A 14760-nucleotide genomic window follows, 5' to 3' on the forward strand; every position below is an offset into this window, starting at 1 on the left:
GTGTCTTTATTTTTGACCCAAGTGCCTGTTCGTGCTTGTGCTACACTGTCTTGATATTGAAGCTTTGTGGTAAAGTTTGAAATCTAGAAATGTATTTTCCCAACTTGTGCTTTTTCAAAATTGTTTTTAATATTCCTGTTGCCTTCCACATGAATTTTAGGTCAGTCTGGAGAGCAATAATATTAAAACTGCCCATAGAACTGAACTGAACCTAGAATATCTTTCCATTTATTTAGCTCAGCCTTTTTTTTTTTAAACAAAATTTTATAGTTGTCCTAAGATAAGTTTTATATCGTTCATTTAATGTAGTCCTAAAATTTTATTTTACTTTTGCGAGGTGGAATGTTTTTGTTTACTGAGTGTGTATAAAAATAATGATTTTGGGCCTGGAGAGATAGCACAGCGGTGTTTGCCTTGCAATCAGCCAATCCAGGACCTAAGGTGATTGGTTCGAATCCCAGTGTCCCATATGGTCCCCCGTGCCTGCCAGGAGCTATTTCTGAGTAGACAGCCAGGAGTAACCCCTGAGCATTGCCGGGTGTGGCCCAAAAACAAAAAACAAAAATAAATAAATAAAGATTTTATATATAAGTTTATGTCCTAAAATTGTGCTATAAACCAAATTTTTGGTTTTAATAGTTGCTGTTTGGTTTTGGGTTTGCTTGTTTTATTTTTGCTTTTTTTTTTTAGTGGATTCCTTAGGATTTTCTATATACAAGGTTATTTCTATAAAAGTTATTTCATCTGCTAAATTAGATACTTTTTTATCTGGATATCTTTCCTTTTCTAGCCCATTATTCTTGTTAGAGCCTTAATAAAATATTGTATCAAAATTGTGAAAATGGACATTCTTTTCTTGTTTCTGATCTTAGGGGGAAAATGTTCAATATCTCAATAGTAACAGTGATGTTAGCTGTAAGGTTATTTTTGTTTGTTTGGAAACCACACCCAGCTATGGTCAAGACTTACTCCTTGCTCTGCACTCAGGGATCACTCATGGGGCTTTTTTTTGGGGGGTGAGGGGACCATATGGATGCCAGAGTTCAAGTCTGGTTGACTGCATGCAAAGCAATTGCTCTTCCTGCTCCACTGTCCCTCCAGCTCCAAGCTGTGAGTTTTGGTAAATTCCCTTTATTTGGTGAGGAAATTCTATTTTAAATGTTATAGTCCCACTTATTACCTAGCCAGTCTAAGATAGGTTTGTTTTTGCTACAACTGGCAGCATTTAGGGGCTACTCCTGGCCCAATGGTTGGGGTTGTTCCTGGCATGTCTAAAGAATCCTGAGGTCCAGGAATCAAACCTCTAGGCCTCTAGCATGCAAATCCTGGGCACTGCCCTTTAGAGCTGTCTCCCTGGTTCTCCTTAAATATTGAGGATAGGTTTTCAATTTTCCTAAAATTGAACCGCTATATCATGTCGTGAATATTTTCATTTTCTCTACAAAAGTGATTATAGGGGCCTGAGCAATATATAGTACAGCAAGTAGGGTGTTTGCCTTGCATGCAGCTGGCTCGGGTTCAATTCCTGGTATCCCATATGAGCACTGCTGAGAATGATTCCTGATTGCCAAGCCAGGAGTAGCCCCTGAGCACTACCAGCTGTGGTCCAAAAACACAAAATAAAGTGAGCATAGCCTCTTAAGTGATGCTTTTTGTTTATTATATTAATGAGTTCTTTTTTTTATGAAATGATAGCTAAATATATCTTCCATTGTATTTTGTGCAAGGCATTGTAGAGATTGTAGAGAAAGCTAGACTTCCTCCTTGAGATGTACTTGTGAGGCAAGTAATTCTTTTAAGAGATTTCACTTTTTTGCTTGTTTTTGTTTCGGGGGCACACCTATCAAAGCTCAGGGGTTACTCCTGGCTCTGTGCTCCGAAATCGCTCCTGGCAGGCATATGGGACCGAACCCATATTCATCCCAGGTCGCTATCATTTCGGTCCCTAAGAGATTTTAGTCTTGTCAGTTTTTCACTAAGTGAGTTAAGCAAAGTATGTTATTACCCATTCAAGTTAGCATGTGCATGAACTGGATGCTTAGGGTCACTTCTACTATGGTAGTATGCTATACAGACAGGTAGCTGAAAGGTAGCTGCACTTAGGAATTGCATGGAACAAGGCCTTCTATTCTTTAACTCTGAGCACTTGCACTCCAGATATGTTTCTCTCTGCCAGTCATACCTGTTCACATTGGCATTGACATAGTATATACAGAAATAAAGGGAGGAATTAAAATTAGAACCAGGTATAAAGTAATTGTTTTGAAATTAAATGGAGGATAAATATTTTGCCCTCTTTTTTGTTGTGTTTTGTTTTTTGTTTTTGGGTCACACCCGGCAGCGCTCAGGGGTTACTCTTGGCTCTACACTCAGAAATAGCTCCTGGCAGCCTCAGGAGGACCATATGGGATGCTGGGATTCGAGCCACTATCCTTCTTCATGCAAGGCAAATGCCCTGCCTCCATGCTATTTCTCCGGCCCCTTTTTTGCCTTTTTTTAAGGCTTTTGTTATTTTATAGAGAAGGAATTATGGAGGGGTTTCATGGGTCCTTGGAAGAAAAGAGGGTGTTGTATACATGACATCAAAGAGATCCCTAGCAGAAATTCCTTGACAGTGAAGTTAGTGGAGATTCCAGACACGCAGTGTGTTTGATTTTTAACATTGTACCTAAGATTGCATTGTTCCATATTAAGAAAACTCTAAAAATTCTCAATGAAATTCTGCTTTATTTTGTAGATTTGTACTATGGTGGGGAAGCTTTCTCTGTAGAGCAGCCACAGTCTTTTACTTGTCCCTATTGTGGAAAAATGGGCTATACGGAGACATCTCTTCAAGAACATGTCACTTCTGAACATGCAGAAACATCCACAGAAGTGGTAAGTGAAGTAGCCTTCTATCTAAAATGGTTTTGTAAGGTATTTTCCTAACATAGTGCATTTTTAATCTAAGTGTAATGATACTGTTATATAATAATCATGAAAATTTTACTTTAATAGAAAATCTTACATTCTTTTTTTTTTTTTTTTTTTTTTGGTTTTTGGGCCACACCCGGCGGTGCTCAGGGGTTACTCCTGGCTATCTGCTCAGAAATAGCTCCTGGCAGGCACGGGAACCATATGGGACACTGGGATTCGAACCAACCACCTTTGGTCCTGAATCGGCTGTTTGCAAGGCAAACGCTGCTGTGCTATCTCTCCGGGCCCGAAAATCTTACATTCTTGAAGGCTCCATGTGCACAAAATAATGCACATTTACTCACATTAGTTTTCTTGTCCTCTCGTTAAAAATAGTGTATGGGCTGCAATGATGGTCATTGGCTTATGGCTCATGCCTCGCTTACAGCCAACCCCAGTTCGATCACTGAGCACCACTGGGTATGGCCTTAAAGGCTCCTGATCATTGCGAAGTTGTCCTGGTCAGTCACTGGCACCACAGGCCTGAGCAGAATCGTGTCGTCAGGACCTTGCATGAAACAGCTGTGACCCGGGGCCGGAGCGATAGCACAGTGATAAGGCATTTGTTTTGCACGTGGCTGATCAGGGACAGACCTGGTTTGATTCACAGCATCCCATATAGTCCCCGAGGCTGCCAGGAGTGATTCCGGAGTGCAGAGCCAAGAGTTATCCCTGAGCACCACCAAGTGTGGCCCAAAAACAAACAAACAAAAAAACTAGGAAACTAGCTATGACCTCATTGCAGAGGAGCCTCACTCTAGGAAGAATAAAACTGAAATTTTGACCAGATTCAGGAGCTCTTCAGTAAGTACACTGTGAACAGGTCACCAGCCTGCAGCATAGTCTTTATTGTATTCTTGCTACATAGATTTTTTTCTGTAAGGAAATACAAGAACATGGAGGGGCGGGGGAAGGGGGTAGAAGGGCCGGGATGATAGCATGGTGGGTAGGGCATTTGCCCTAAATGCTCTCGTCTCAGGTTCAACCCTCAGCATCCTATATGGTTCCCCCCAAGTCCTCCAGGAGTAACCCAAAAACAAAACAAAAATCTAGTAAAAAGCATTTTCACACCTCATTGTTCATCAGCTCACCACTTTGTATCATCACTACTCTTAGTTGACTTTCACCCCATCAAATCTGTTGCTTTTTTTTTTTTTTGTAAGTTAGAATACTAAGGTTTCTCAAAGGTTGTCTATCTCTCAGGGGTTACTCCTGGCTGTCTGCTCAGAAATAGCTCCTGGCAGGCACGGGGGGGGGGGGGGGGGACCATATGGGACACCGGGATTCGAACCAACCACCTTAGGGCATGGATTGGCTGCTTGCAAGGCAAACACCGCTGTGCTATCTCTCTGGGCCCCCCTATCTCTTATTTTTTATTTTTATTTTTTCACTGACTACAAACCAGGAGCCCAGAATAAGCACAAATTCTTGTCTTTAAAACCTCCGGATATTTTCACTTATCATCTGAGTGTCAGTGTACATCTACTTTTAAGAAACTAGGGGCCAGAGATGTAATTCATTGGTGGATTGTCCTTGTGTGTGGGAAACCCCAGTTCATTTCTCCCCACCAAAAAAAAAAAAGTACATTCTTGCAGGTTGCCCATCTTAGTAGTAGATATGTAAGATGGGTAGATAAAGTAAGAGATAAGAGATGGGTATGGAATTTGGAAACTGGGGGCATAAACAGTTTCACTTGCATCATACCGAGAAGAAATGAACTTAAATCTGCGAGTGTTCAAGAATATGAGCTCATTAATGAGGGCCTGTGCTGAGTGTTTGAACTCAAGAGCCCAGATGAACACTACCCTGTTGTGCTGCAGCTCTGCTGTTACTACTGAGAGTAACAAACCTTCCCATTCATTCTCATTCACACTCCAGTGTGAAGGTTTTGATGAGTATCGTTTATGGGTTAGGAGTGTGGCTCAACAGTTATCTGTCTTGTGCATGACACCTAGTTTGAGTCCTGACACTGCAGAAAGATTTATTGGTCAAGAAGTTGGTCAGTTTGGGGCCAGAGTGATAGCACAACAGGTCAGATGTTTGCCTTGTATATGACTGGGGTTCAATTCCAGCACCACAGATGGTCCCCCAAGCACAGCCGGGAGTGATAGCTGAGTGCCGAGCCAGGAGTAAGTCCTGCCCTCAGTCAGGTATTGAGCCCCTCCCCATCAAAAAAAAAAACCTGGTAAACTTACATCATAGTTCAAGAACGCTCTCATCTTGCACCATGGGGCCCTCAGAAACACTGTTTATTGTTCATTATGCTGCTATCCTGATAGCATGTTTTCTGTTTGTGAAAAGTAACTTTGCTTCTTTTGGGGACAATCTCAGATACAGTGATGAAGAATGCTTAGTCGACTCTGTCTCTGACTGATTGTGGTTGAAAAATTGTAATAAGTTTTCTTTGATCAGATTTTTGCTTATTTATGACTAGAGCAATAGTACAAAGGGTAAGGCACTTTCCTTGAACATGGCCAATCTGGGTCCGATTCCTGGCATCCTCTATGGTCCTCAAGCACCACCAGAAGGTAATTCCTGAATGCAGAGCCATTGTTGAGTGTGATCCAAAAGCAAAACAACCTCCCCACAATTTTAGATATTTGATTTCCCTAGATGCCTTAGGAGATATTCCCCCTATTTCCAATAAATATTTCAATCAGTGCTGACCAACAGCTCAGAGTCTAGGATTTCCATCACTACTTAGACTAGACCCAGTTTACCACATCTAAAGTTGGAGAATTTGGTTTGTATTTGTCCATGAATAAATAGATAATCATTCACTTTAGACATAGTAAGACTCAACTCTTGAGTCTTAACAATTTTTTTTCTGAAAATAAATACACAAATTGTGTTTATGCTCCTCTGTATCTACCTGATATATAGGTTTCAAATGTTATGCTTGGGGCTGTAGTGATAGCACAGTGGTAGGGCATTTGCTTTGCACATGGCCAACCCCTGACGGACCCCAGTTCGATTCCCAGCATCCCAGGTCCCCTGAGCCTGCCAGGGGCAATTCCTTTTTCTTTTCTTTTTTGCTTTCTTTTTTTTTTTTTTTGACTGTTATAAACATTTACTTACCAAAAACATTCAGAAAAATGTACACAACCCAATTTTATATCATATAAAGATACAATGAAGAAATATGAACGCATTTTGACTTCTGAACAACCGCTGTCTACACTCATTCCAAGGCTTCTAACATGATGATACTATTTCCCCGTATTACCACCATTCCAGTATTATTCTGTTGCCCACTTGCTGCCATCTCCACACATTCATCTATCACAAGATTCATAAAGGGATCAAATCCTCGCAGTATTCCTTGGACATGTCTGCCACCATTCAATTTCAATGATAACTTCTTGTTCATAAATTTTTTCAGCTCCGGGGGGTGAGCCTTACTCATGGCAGCGACTCGGCAGGCTCAGGAGCGATTTCTGAGTTCAGAGCCAGGAGTAACCGCCCCCTCCCTAAAAAGTTATACTTCTGTAAATGGATTTATGATTTCTTTTCTATAAGTTGTGTTGAGTTCTATGCCTTAATCAGGCTCTCAGGATTTTGACCATAGCTCAAAGAAATGGCCTTAATTGTGCTTCACGGTGATACTCATGAAGTATTTTAAGGATTTCTCCTTCATTAGTTCAGTCTTTTCATTAGTATTGCTGCATCCTCTGTTCTTCCTATCACACATCTGGGCATCTCAAAATATAAGTGAGGAAGCAGACCAGAGTCTTTGACTTGAAGATAATGAGGTTTTTTTCCTTTGTCTAACCATGTGAAGTGTATCCTAGAACAAAGACTGGCATTTAGTGGTCTTTGTCTTACCACAATAAGATCAGTGCCTGTTCTGAAAAGGCTGCCTATACCATTCCAGCTCTTAAGTGTTTCGAATCTCTCTGCAGCTTACAACTCTAATACTTCTGTTGCATGAAATTCCCTAGTTGCTATTACTAAGTATATCCTCTTTACCTCCAAAGTCATGGTTACTGGTTAACCAAGCTTTTTAATTTTTCCTTATTTTATCTATGCCAGAGCTTGCACTCTGTTACTGAGCTATATTCCTAACCCTACAAAAATTGGTAAATTCTGGCATTCAAGAGTAACTGGGGGGGTGGGGGGGTGGAGCAATGGCGCAGCGGTTGGGCATTTGCCTTGCACATGACCAACTTCGGACAGACACTGGTTCAAATCCCGGTATCCCATATGATCCCCCAAGCCTGCCAGGGGCGATTTCTGAGTGCAGAGCCATGAGTAAACCCTTAGCGTCACCAGGTGTGGCCCAAAAGCCAAAAAAAAAAAAAAAAGAGTAACTTGGGGTTGGAGCGATACCACTATGCATAGTGTTTGCCTGGATACTATCCCTGGCACCCTATAAGCTCCTTTGTGCACTGTTAGGAGTAATCCTAAGTGCAGAACCCAGAGCAAGCCTTTACCTCAACCAGGTGGGGCCCAAAAACCAAAAAAAAAAAAAGAAAGAAAATCTATTGAAGGCTAATTTTTAAGACTTTGAACAGCTTTAAAGTACTTCTCTGTATTTTTTTTTTACCCTTGTCCCTTTATCTCCTTTTAAAACCAAGGCTCCAACCTAAAATTTACCTCCCTTCTTACAGTTACGTAATTCTAGATTAACTGTAAATTTATAGCTTTCCATTTGAGGATAAGGAGAAGTCTTTAAATTGGAATCCATGGGGCTGGAGCAACAGCAAAGCAGTAGGATGCCTTACACGCGGTGGCTGACCTAGGACAGACAGCGGTTCGATCCCTTGGTATCCCATATGATTCCTCCAAGCCAGGACTGACTGATTTCTGAGCTCATAGCCAGGAGTAACCCCTGAGCGTCACACCAGGTGTGGCCCAAAAACAAACAAAAAATGAATATTATAAAAAACATGTAACATAATGTACAGTAAAAATGATACTGCTTAAACTTTGTTTTGTTTTGGGAGCACACCTGGTGACCCTGGTGAAGTTCAGCAGTTACCTGGAATTGTGCTCAGGAATCAACCTTGGGAGGTACTAGGGAACCTATGGGATGCTGAGAATCAAACTCGGGTCGACTGAATGCCAGGCAAGCACCCTACCCACTGTGTGCTCTCTCTGGCCTACTACTTAAATTTGTGTAAAGTCCACTGTATGTATTCTGAGGAATGTGTGAATATCACTGTGATATAAACAATCTGATTTTAAAATTAAACAAATTCTTTTTTTGTTTGTTTGTTTTGTTAGTTTTTTTGTTTTTGGGCCAAACCCAGTGACACTCCGAGTTACTCCTGGCTACGCATTCAGAAATCGCTCCTGGCTTGGGGAACCATATGGGACGCCGGGGGATTGAACCTAGGTCAACGTGTGGAAGGCAAATGCCCTACCACTTGCGCCACCACTCTGGCCCCAAATTAAACAAATTCTTTAGAATCCTCATAATCATTGGGGCTGGAGCAGTGGCGCGAGTGATGAGGCATCTGCCTTACACCTGCTAGCCTAGGACGGACCATGGTTCGATCCCCCAGCATCCCGTGTGGTCCCCCAAGCCAGAAGCAATTTTTGAGCGCATAGCCAGAATTGATCCCTGAGTGTCAGCAGGTGTGGCCTCCCCCCCAAAAAAAAGAATCCTCATAATCATCATAAGATATGGTAAATTAGGTCAACCTACTAGGTGTTATTTGTGGAAATAATTGAAGAAAGTATGTAGCACAGCATATTACCAAAATCTGTCAAACTAGTAATGACAGTCTTGTATGCAGCCAACCATGATTTAATCCTGGCACCATATATTCCCTTGGACACTGTCAGAAGTCATCCCTGAACACTACTGGTTGTAGATATCCTTCCTCCAAAACTTTTTTTTTAAATACTGGCTTCAAATAAGTCTTTAGGACTGGAGAAGTAGTACAGCAAGCACATGCTTGTTTTGCACATGAATAGCCCTGGTTTGATCCACAGCATACCTTATCATCCTCTGACTACAGAGCCAGGAGTAAGATCTGAGCACTGCCAGGTGTGTTCCTGCAAGAAAAAAAAAGAATGGGTTTTTGAAAAAATGTTAGTGGATGGGGCAGGAGAGATAGCATGGAGGTAGGGCATTTGCCTTGCATGCAGGACGGTGGTTCGAATCCTGGCATCCCGTATGGTCCCCTGAGCCTGCCAGGAGCGATTTCTGAGCATAGAGCCAGGAGTAACCCCTGAGTGCTGCTGGGTGTCACCCAAAAACCAAAAAAGAAAAAGAAAAGAAAAAATGTTAGTGGAGTATTTGGGGCGGCATGCCTCATGATTTTCGACATCTGTCCACTTCAGTCCACCTCATTGTTCCACTACTCTTTCTTCTCCAACCTGGTATTTATTCTCAGGTGCGTGTCCGTCTGTGCCCAATATTTATTAACATCTGATATTGTCCTTACCCTTATTTGGTTCTCTGTGTGCCACAATTGAATGAGATCATCGGGTATTTGTCCTGCTTCTGATTTCTTTTACTCAGCATGACACCCTCAGCTTTATCCTAGTTGTCGCAGTTGCTTGAGTTTTTCTTGTGACTGCATAGGATGAGTGTGTGTGTGATAGAAATTCACACCACAACAACTTTGTTCATTCATTGGTGGTTGGCCTTTTGCATTGTTCCCTTATACTGGCAATGTTGTCATTTGGGGGACTCTAGCTTCTATGGGCAACAATATGGAGATTTATCTAAAAATTAAGAATAGAGTCCACCAAATAACACAGCTTCCCATTACTAGCTATTTACAACCAACCAAAACACAAAAACATTAATTTGAATTGATACATGCGCACCTATGATCAATGCAGCACTTAGGGCAATTACCAGATTTCCCACCAGCAGTGAATAAGAGTTTTTGTCCTGCCACACTCCACTTAAAAATGTCATTCTCTGGGCCCAAAAGGGCATTTGCCTTGCATACAGAAGGACAGTGGTTCAAATCTCGGCACCTCATATGGTCCCCCAAGCCTGCCAGGAGTAATCCCTGAGCACTGCTGGGTGTGACCAAAAAAAAAAAAAAAATTGACATTCTTGCTGGTATAAAATGATTTCTCATTGTCTTTTTGATTTGTGTTTCCCTCATACTTGGTGATGATCAACACTTTGATTTACTCGTTGACCATCCATATCTCTTCATGGAAGCATAATTGCTCTCCCCATTTTTTTATTGAGGTTATTGTATTGTTTTGATGCTAATCCCTGCTTTCTTCAGTGTAGTTTATGGTTTCTGAACTAATCATGATGTCTTTGATCCACTGCACTTTGAATTAGTTTGCGTGTATGAAGTGAAATACAGATCCAATTTCACTTTTTGCAAATGGCTCTCCAGTTTTTCCAGCAGCACTTGAAAACTTTTCTTTTTCTACTTCTGCACCCCACTCCTTTCTCGCAGATTAATTGTGCATCGACCTGAGGGTTTATCACTAGATTCTTGGTTCTGTCCAGGGCCTCACATGCAAGCTATGTCCTCTACCACTGAGTCATATGCCCTGCCATGCAAACCATTCTTGTGTAATTTTCTAATATACTCTTACAAATTTTCTTATAGTACTGTATTTGCCTTTGTAATCAGGAAAAATAAACATTTAAGAAGACAAATAAGGGGGCCGGAAAGATAGCATGGAGGTGGGGCGTTTGCCTTGCATGCAGAAGGTCAGTGGTTCGAATCCCAGCATCCCATATGGTCCCTCGAGCCTGCCAGGAGCGATTTCTGAGCATAGAGCCAGGAGTAACCCCTGAGAGCTGCCGGGTGTGACCCAAAAACCAAAAGAAAAAAAATAAAAAGACAAATAAGGGAGTTAAAGAGATAGTATAGTGGGTAGGGAGGGCACTTGCATTGCACCCAGCCAACCCAGGTTTGATATCTTCTATCCCATATGCCACCCAAGCCCTCCAGGAATGATTCCTGAGTGCAGAGCCAGAAATAAGCCCTGAGGTTCATCAGGTGTGGCCAAAAAGATAAATAAAAAGTCAAAATACATTAATGGAAAAAAATAGTCTAATGCTGCTTATAACTCTTTTACTAAAGACGATAGTCAGATATTGTCTGATTTTCTTTTTTGGGGGGGGGCCACACCCGGCGGCACTTAGGGGTCACTCCTGGCTATCTGCTCAGGAATAGCTCCTGGCAGGTACAGGGGACCATATGGGATGCCGGGATTCAAACCAACCACCTTAGGGCATGGATTGGCTGCTTGTAAGGCAAACACCGCTGTGCTATATCTCCGGCCCCGTTGTCTGATTTTCTATAAACTACAATACTTAATAGTAATGTAGAAATTGGTTGAGGGAGATAGTACAGCAGGTAAGGAGCTTGACTTGGATGCCGCTTACCTGAATTCTATCCCTGGTACCTTGCCAGAACCATCCTGAGCACAGAACCATGAGAAGGCCCTGGGCACCACATAGTGTGGCTCGCACCAAAAAGTGTTTATGTTTGCAATGTAGGAAGAAATGTGATTTGAAAGATCATGGTCACTAAAAAAAATCATAGTTGCTGTCTACCCTAACTTCTTTAACTAATGACTCATGTAAGTTTGAACAACTTGTTGTGACAGGTCATGAAAATTTGGCAATGATTCAAGGTTTCTGAACACATATAACCAAAAATTGATTCAAAATTAAACATGTAGTAAGTCCGAGATGTTTCTGACAGTGCTTACCTATGTTGTATGTCTTCAACAAAAAGGGTTTGTGAGTGGAAAATTTATGCCCTGCTATAGGCAACCAAAATGCCACTACATAACTGTATTTAGCTAGAAAGATTAAAGATCAGAATTTCATACTTTGAATATTGTGCTTTTCATTATGGTTGACTCAAAGCTTTTTCTTTTTCATAAATAACTTTCTGTTTGTTTGTTTTGGGTTTGGGGCTACACCTGATGACTCTCAGGAGTTACTCCTGGCTGTGTGCTCAGAAATCTCTCCTGGCTCAGGGGATCATCTGGGGCGCCAGGGAATCGAACCTCGGTCTGTCCTGGTTAGTGTGTGCAAGACAAACGCCCTATGACTTGCGCCACTGCTCCAGCCCCCATAAATAACTTTTTATCATCAGTAATTGAGCTTTCTATTCATCAGTCCTCAGAGTTTACTCCTAACTATATGTTCAAGGATCACTCCTGGCAGTGTTTGGGAACCATATCAGACCCAGGTCAGCTGCATGCAAAGCAAATGCTTTACCTGCTTTACTACCTCTCCATCCCAAATTAACAAGTAATAAAAATCTTGACAAGGATCTCTTCCTTATTTTTGGACCACATTCAGCTATTCTCAAGGCTTACTCGTGGCTCTGTGCTCAGGAATCATTTCCAGTGGTGATCAGAGCATTTGCAGTGTTGGGGATTGAATTCAGGTCATTTGCCTGCAAAGCAAGCGTCTTAGATTCTGATCTGTCTCTGTGGTCCTTTCATTGGGCTGTCTTTTCAATTTTTAAATGTTATTTTGAATACTTCTAGTATGATAAGCCATTAGTAGCCAACAGTTTTGGGGGATAATGAAATGATAGGACACATATTGGAGGTTTTCGATTTGCCCTATATATGTATATATGATATTTCTGTAAGAAATCAATGTTTGGGGCCAGTGAGGTGGTGCTAGAGGTAAGGTGTCTGCCTTGCAAGCGCTAGCCAAGGAAGGACCACAGTTCAATCTCCCAGCGTCCCATACGGTACCCCCAAGCCAGGAGCAATTTCTGAGTGTATAGCCAGGAGTAACCCCTGAGTCACCGGGTGTGGCCCAAAAACAAAAAAAAAGAAAGAAATCAATGTTTCTTTTTTTTTTTTATATAATTTTTTTATTTTGAATTATGAGAACAAAAGATGCAAAGAAAGAGGATAAGGTAAAGTTACAGTGGAAGGACAATCACCCATAAAATAATTCTCAGGAGAAGTCCCCTTGCTGATATCTTAACTTTGAACTTTCAGCCAAAGAAAGTTAAGATAAATAAAACAGAATCCATGTACAATTACTTTGTCCCTCAAGTTCCCAGATTGTAGCACATTATAATATTTCTTAACAGCACACAAGGCAATCTAAAGCCATCAAACTTACGTAACTCCTTAAACATTAGAGGCATAGTATTTTTTACATTTCCATGTATATGCATATTAACTTAAGTTAACCTCAAATTTTAAGTGGGTGCGTTTTAAGGATTAGAGTCAAAGGAGCACAGTAAAAACGGTGTTAGAGTGGCAATTGTTGTTTGCATAGGCCCACCAAAATATGAGAGGCATGGAAAGGAATAACCTTGGCCTAAATACAAAGAGATCCTACCCCTGAAGTTTCCTGGCACAAGACCAGCTCTAGGCCTCAGGCAAGTTATCGTTCGATCCAAGACATTGTCCGTAGCGCCAACACACTTATCACACAGTCTCTGTTGTTGATCTCATGTTTCTGTATTAAAGATTCTGGAATCTGCATGTCCTACATTGAAGTTATGATGTGGAGTGCCTTCTCGTTTCACCTCACCATGAAAGGGCAATGCAGGAAGCCCTGTCCTGTAAGCAGGTTGTTGTTGTTAAGTCTTCTCAGTGTTAAGGGAAGTCTCTTTTGAGCAGGATGATGTCTGAGCAGTGGTAGGGTCTTCCGTGGTAGAGGATTGCTTCCAGGTGATGTTATAGACAAACCTCACCATAAAGGGGCAATACAGCAAGCCCTGTCCAGTAAGCAGGTCATTGTTCTTGTTGTCTTCTCAGTGTTAAGGGGTGTCTCTTTTGAGTAGATCGATGTCAGAGCAGCTGTAGGGTCGTGCCTGGTACAGGAATGCCTCCGGGTGATGTTATATACAACCTTGGATGTTTTGTAAATGTCTTCTGTAGATCAAGGGGTAAATGGAGAATGCCCATTCTTCTGAGGCCTGTGCCAGATCTTTATGTCAAAGTTCAGGGTGTAAGGTCTCATTGCACTACAAGATTTGTGTGTTCCCATTTCTATTAGATAAGAACTTATTGGTATGTATAGTATTTTCCCATGTTAGTGTGCCTACGCAAACAAGATATAAAGCCACGTGGTGCTATCAGATATATGGGGGCATAAGAACATTTACAACAAGACCCATGACTTGGTTCAAACATAAGTATTAAACTGAGGGATTCTTTCACACCAAATTCCATATTGAGCAGTTCACAAAGAGAAGATAAAAAACATGGGGGGGGATCATCACTATATAAGAAAGTATTTAGCAAAAGTTATAGCCGTCAAAGAAAACACCCATAAAATGTTGAAAAGATATGTGTCCTTTTTATGCCTTTTAAAATAGTTGGGTGGGTGTTAACTCTAGGGCACCACTTTGGTCTGTGACTTAGGACTCAACAGTACTTAAGTTAGAAAGGGTAAAAAAGGAGTAATGATGATAGGAGTTAAAGAAGTTAAAGAGAAATATGAACTTATGAAGGGGTATGCAAAAGGGCAGAGTACAAAATGGACATTCTGCATACATAAAAACATAATTCAATGATAGTGAGTACTATTAATGTTTTTTGTGAGAGTACTATTAATGTTTTTTGTGAGAGTACTATTAATGTTTCTTGTGAGAGTACTATTAATGTTTCTTGTGAGAGTACTATTAATGTTTCTTGTGCGCGCGCGCGATTTTGAAAATGTAGACTGGACAGAGATTACTAGTGCCAGCCAAACCTCCTCCTGCTAGACTCCCGGCTCCCAGGAAGGAGAGATCCTTCAAGAAGCTGGGAGACCAGAAGTTCAGAGCCCCACCCAGACCCTCCCTAAGGAGCCGCATGGATAGTGGGGGAAGGCCTAGGGTACCTTCAAGCTCCACCAAGGGACCCAACTCACCGGCTTGCCCAGGCGTGTGGCCC

General features: G+C 41.5%; 2 protein-coding genes across 2 annotated transcripts in view; one reads left to right on the forward strand and one right to left on the reverse strand.

The window, feature by feature from the left end:
• Positions 1 to 14760, forward strand: part of KCMF1 (potassium channel modulatory factor 1) — an 88885-nt gene that overhangs the window by 57208 nt on the left and 16917 nt on the right. Inside the window, exon 3 of the mRNA XM_049784936.1 lies at positions 2738 to 2877. Within this exon, the coding sequence (XP_049640893.1) occupies positions 2738 to 2877 (140 nt within the window). The remainder of the gene's footprint in view (positions 1 to 2737; positions 2878 to 14760) is intronic.
• LOC126024535 (small nuclear ribonucleoprotein G-like) lies at positions 6002 to 6361 on the reverse strand. The gene has a single exon (XM_049784969.1). The coding sequence runs from the start codon at positions 6359 to 6361 to the stop codon at positions 6137 to 6139; it is 225 nt and encodes a 74-aa protein (XP_049640926.1). The 3' UTR covers positions 6002 to 6136.

This window comes from Suncus etruscus, chromosome 12 (assembly GCF_024139225.1).
Source record: "Suncus etruscus isolate mSunEtr1 chromosome 12, mSunEtr1.pri.cur, whole genome shotgun sequence".
NCBI lineage: Eukaryota > Metazoa > Chordata > Mammalia > Eulipotyphla > Soricidae > Suncus > Suncus etruscus.